This window comes from Etheostoma spectabile, chromosome 17, assembly GCF_008692095.1.
Source record: "Etheostoma spectabile isolate EspeVRDwgs_2016 chromosome 17, UIUC_Espe_1.0, whole genome shotgun sequence".
In the NCBI taxonomy this organism is placed as follows: domain Eukaryota; kingdom Metazoa; phylum Chordata; class Actinopteri; order Perciformes; family Percidae; genus Etheostoma; species Etheostoma spectabile.
The window spans coordinates 22,448,453-22,452,288 of record NC_045749.1 but is presented as its reverse complement, the minus strand read 5'-3'; the positions used below and the strand labels follow the sequence as shown (position 1 = coordinate 22,452,288).

General features: G+C 45.3%; 1 protein-coding gene across 1 annotated transcript in view; it reads right to left on the bottom strand.

The window, feature by feature from the left end:
- Nucleotides 1-1,711: 1,711 nt before the first annotated feature.
- LOC116705668 (39S ribosomal protein L27, mitochondrial) overlaps nt 1,712-3,836 on the bottom strand; it is a 3,703-nt gene continuing 1,578 nt past the window's right edge. The window contains exons 3-4 of the mRNA XM_032542039.1: nt 2,543-2,610; nt 1,712-2,179 (exon numbers count right to left, since the gene is read on the bottom strand). Coding sequence (XP_032397930.1) covers nt 1,973-2,179; nt 2,543-2,610 — 275 coding nt within the window. The 3' untranslated portion in view covers nt 1,712-1,972. The remainder of the gene's footprint in view (nt 2,180-2,542; nt 2,611-3,836) is intronic.

Below are 3,836 nucleotides of genomic sequence, written 5' to 3'. Positions count from 1 at the left end.
GTTTAAAAATGTAAAGGTTTTCAATGTAAAAATGCAATTTCCCCATACATTTTCTTCTCTTTGTAGTCATGTTGTGGCTCTTTTTGGTCATTTTAGTTTTTTTCGGGGTTGTTTTGGGTCTCCGTGGCCATGTGGTGTCTCTTTGTTTCATTTTCACATGGTTTTGTAGTATTATTATTATCACCATATCTGCGTCTAAAACGTTGGAAAATCTAGAGCAGATAAATTAAGAAACTGCACTCAAAAAGCTTAAAGACACAACTTGCTAAAGAAGTCCAACTAAACTCATTAGATCTGAGAAAGGTCTTTCAGTTACCATCAGTTGGCTTAGGTGCACCGAAACCTTACAAGAACAGGGAAAACCCTGCTTATGGTAATTATTTTTTATTATTGAATTATTAGTTATATTCTGTAACTTCAATATATGAAGAAAATTACTTTGTCAATGTGCAATGCAGACCCTGAAATAGTGAATCAAACAGAGGAGCACATAGACTGATGCAGAAGGGATGGTAGGACCTCTAGTGGTCAGATGTTGGTATTGCACCTTTCCAACCATTACACCTGGCCCTGGAAGCAGTTACCAACATACTAGTCTGGATCCTTGACGTTCCACTTCCGGGAATGCTCAATTGCCGTCCGGAGCTTAGCGCCACCCAAGACAATTGTGATTGGTTTAAAGAGATGCCAATAAACCAGAGCATGTTTTTAGGCTCGTTCGAGATGAGCCAGGTCTGCGCAGAATCGATCACCGGCGATCGGCGCCCGTTGCATGCCGGTTAGATTTGTGTCCGACTTGATCCCGACTTGCTCTGAGCATGCACACGTGGGCAACGGAAATCACGAGAGCAAGGCGGACGCAGGTCTGAGACCGGGGGCCGCAGTGCTTTTCACCACGAGCAAGAGCCAGGCGGACCCAGAGCATGCTGGGAAACGCCGGCTTCTCAGGATTTAAAATCTGATTGGTTTACAACATGATGACGTTTTATATAAACTTTTTATTGTTTTTGAATCGGAGGGATTTTAATTGCTATTTGTCTGATTTGAAGACTTATTCTGTCCAGAACACATGTTGTGGCTGATAGAGACGTTTAGAGAGAGAGACTAAATCTGATCAGATCACGGATCATCTACTGTGTGTTGTTAATTAAAATCTGCAACAGATCGCATGTAGAGCACTTTGCCAGTACTCTGTCATAACTAAAACAACTGGAGACTGTGTACCAGCTGGTATGTGGGTCTGATTATATTTTATTAAATCGGAATCGCACCACAGTGTTTTCATCACTTCCTGTCCAGCCTGAAGGAGCTGGACTCGGCTGGAAACTGTCCGACTTTACCGCAGCTTTCTGTCCCCGCCCCCCGCTGCTGCCGCCTGCTCTCGTCCACTTTCCAGGCGAGGCGCAGTTCATCTCGAACGAGCCTAGTCTCACATGCCTGAATGCTGTGTGGACTCATTTGAGGAGGGTCCAAAAAGATGTTAGAATGAATAGCTGTGGATAGAAAATACCTTTCTACAGGTGCCAGGATGTTGTGCTACACCCCTGCCCAAGATCATTGTGATTGGTTTAAAGAAATCCAGCCAACCCAGAGCGTATTTTTATCCTATCCCAGAAGGCATCTGTGGGGTATCCGGATCTATCTCCACAGAGCTGGCAACGCGAGGTTAGCCCCTCACTGACCCCGTTAACACAAGATCTGTCAAACCTTTAGTGGAAACATTTTATTATGTCTTGTGTACATAAACTTCTGTTTTATAGGTGCAATAGAGTTTATCACATAATGATGGGGACAGGAAGCCGAGGAAGGCCCAGAGTCTGCAGGTCTCCCCAGACTCAGCTCTGCTCTCTGGCTGCTGTCCACTTAGATCTCCACAAATCAGTGCGTGTCAATCGACACAAATCCTCCGATTGATTCTGGCCAACACAAGAATACGTGGGACACCATAACGTCCCAGTCCAGTCCAGCAGTCTTAGACCATGTCCACCAGTTTGAACTTGCCCTCCTGTTTGACTGGCAGGACGTTGATGAAGGTCTTGTAGAGCACCGTTCCCTTTGGCAGCTTGGTGATGACCTGGGTGGCCTCGGGGCTGCGTGGGGGGGGGACGTAGACCTCCTTGGTGAACCTGACGTGGCCGTCCTCCAGAGCAAAGAGTGTCTTGTTGGTTCCCATACCCACCTGCGGGACAAGGTGAGACCGTTTCACTCCATCAGATCACAGCCAATCAACTACATGAGGAAACATAAAAGTGTACGTCTCTGTTGAGTTAAAAATAAATTACAATCTAAAATTATTAAGGGTTATGAAGTCATTTGATTAAAATGACTAGGATTATTTAGTTTCATTTAATTTTGCTGGATTTCTAGGTGTTTCTATGGGGATTATGGACTATATCGGTATAGAGAGAAAAATAAGCCTTGGCTTCTGCCTGTTCCTTTTTGGGTTAGCTACGGTGGCAAATTGTGGGAAATCATTGTTTCTTTTCAAAATAAAATTATTCATCCTCATCATCACATCTTTGATACAGAGAGAAAGACTCACGTGTGCTCCTGGCTGATACCTCATCACCCTCTGTGTTGCCAGGATGTTCCCCGCATGGACAAAGTTTCCTTGGGACCAGATGAAAAGAGATGGTGGATCACCAAACTGGCAGACATGATCAGGTAGTGGTGTTTGCATTTTATTTCTCCACCCCATTTACATCTCTGAGGACCGGCTAAATCACAAAAACAACTAAAATGTCTAATTGGGATTATGTTTGACTGATATGATTCAGGATATTGGAGCGAATGATCATTTCTGTATCATTAATCTAATTGAAAAATATTAAAGTGCTCATATTATGCTTTTTGGCATTTTCTTTTAATGTGTTATAAGTTATAGGTTTATAAACTGAAAAAGCCCAAAGTCCCCCCCCCCCCCCACCATCTCCAACAGAAACACTGTTCACCAACTGGTCCGAACCGCTCTGTTGTAGTCCAACCTTTACTTCAGAGACCAACGTTATAATCCCCCCCAGCTGCTAGCATGGCGCGCCTGACTCCAGCTTCTGGCTGGCTAGTAGTCCTTACCTAGGTACTGTCAGGGCCCTCATATTCTGCTTCTGGCTGGCTAGTAGTCCTTACCTAGGTACTGTCAGGACCTCATACTCTGCTTCTGACTGGCTAGTAGTCCTTACCTAGGTACTGTCAGGACCTCATACTCTGCTCCTACTGGCTATAGTCCTCACCTAGGTACTGTCAGGACCCTCATACTCTGCTTCTGACGGCTAGTATTCCTTACCTAGGTACTGTCAGGGCCCTCATACTCTGCTCCTGACTGGCTAGTAGTCCTTACCTAGGTACTGTCAGGACCCTCATACTCTGCTTCTGACTGGCTAGTAGTCCTTACCTAGGTACTGTCAGGACCCTCATACTCTGCTTCTGACTGGCTAGTAGTCCTTACCTAGGTACTGTCAGGACCCTCATACTCTGCTTCTGACTGGCTAGTAGTCCTTACCTAGGTACTGTCAGGACCCTCATACTCTGCTTCTGACTGGCTAGTAGTCCTTACCTAGGTACTGTCAGGGCCCTCATACTCTGCTTCTGACTGGCTATTAGTCTTTACCTAGGTACTGTCAGGACCCTCATACTCTGCTCCTGACTGGCTAGTAGTCCTTACCTAGGTACTGTCAGGGCACGCCCTCATACTCTGCTTCTGACTGGCTAGTAGTCCTTACCTAGGTACTGAGCATGTGCGACTCCCAAACAGAGAGCTCAACACAGGGTGAAAAGAGGAGCTGCAGCAATGTGCAGGACACATAACCCTATTCTGATATAACCTCTAAATACAATTA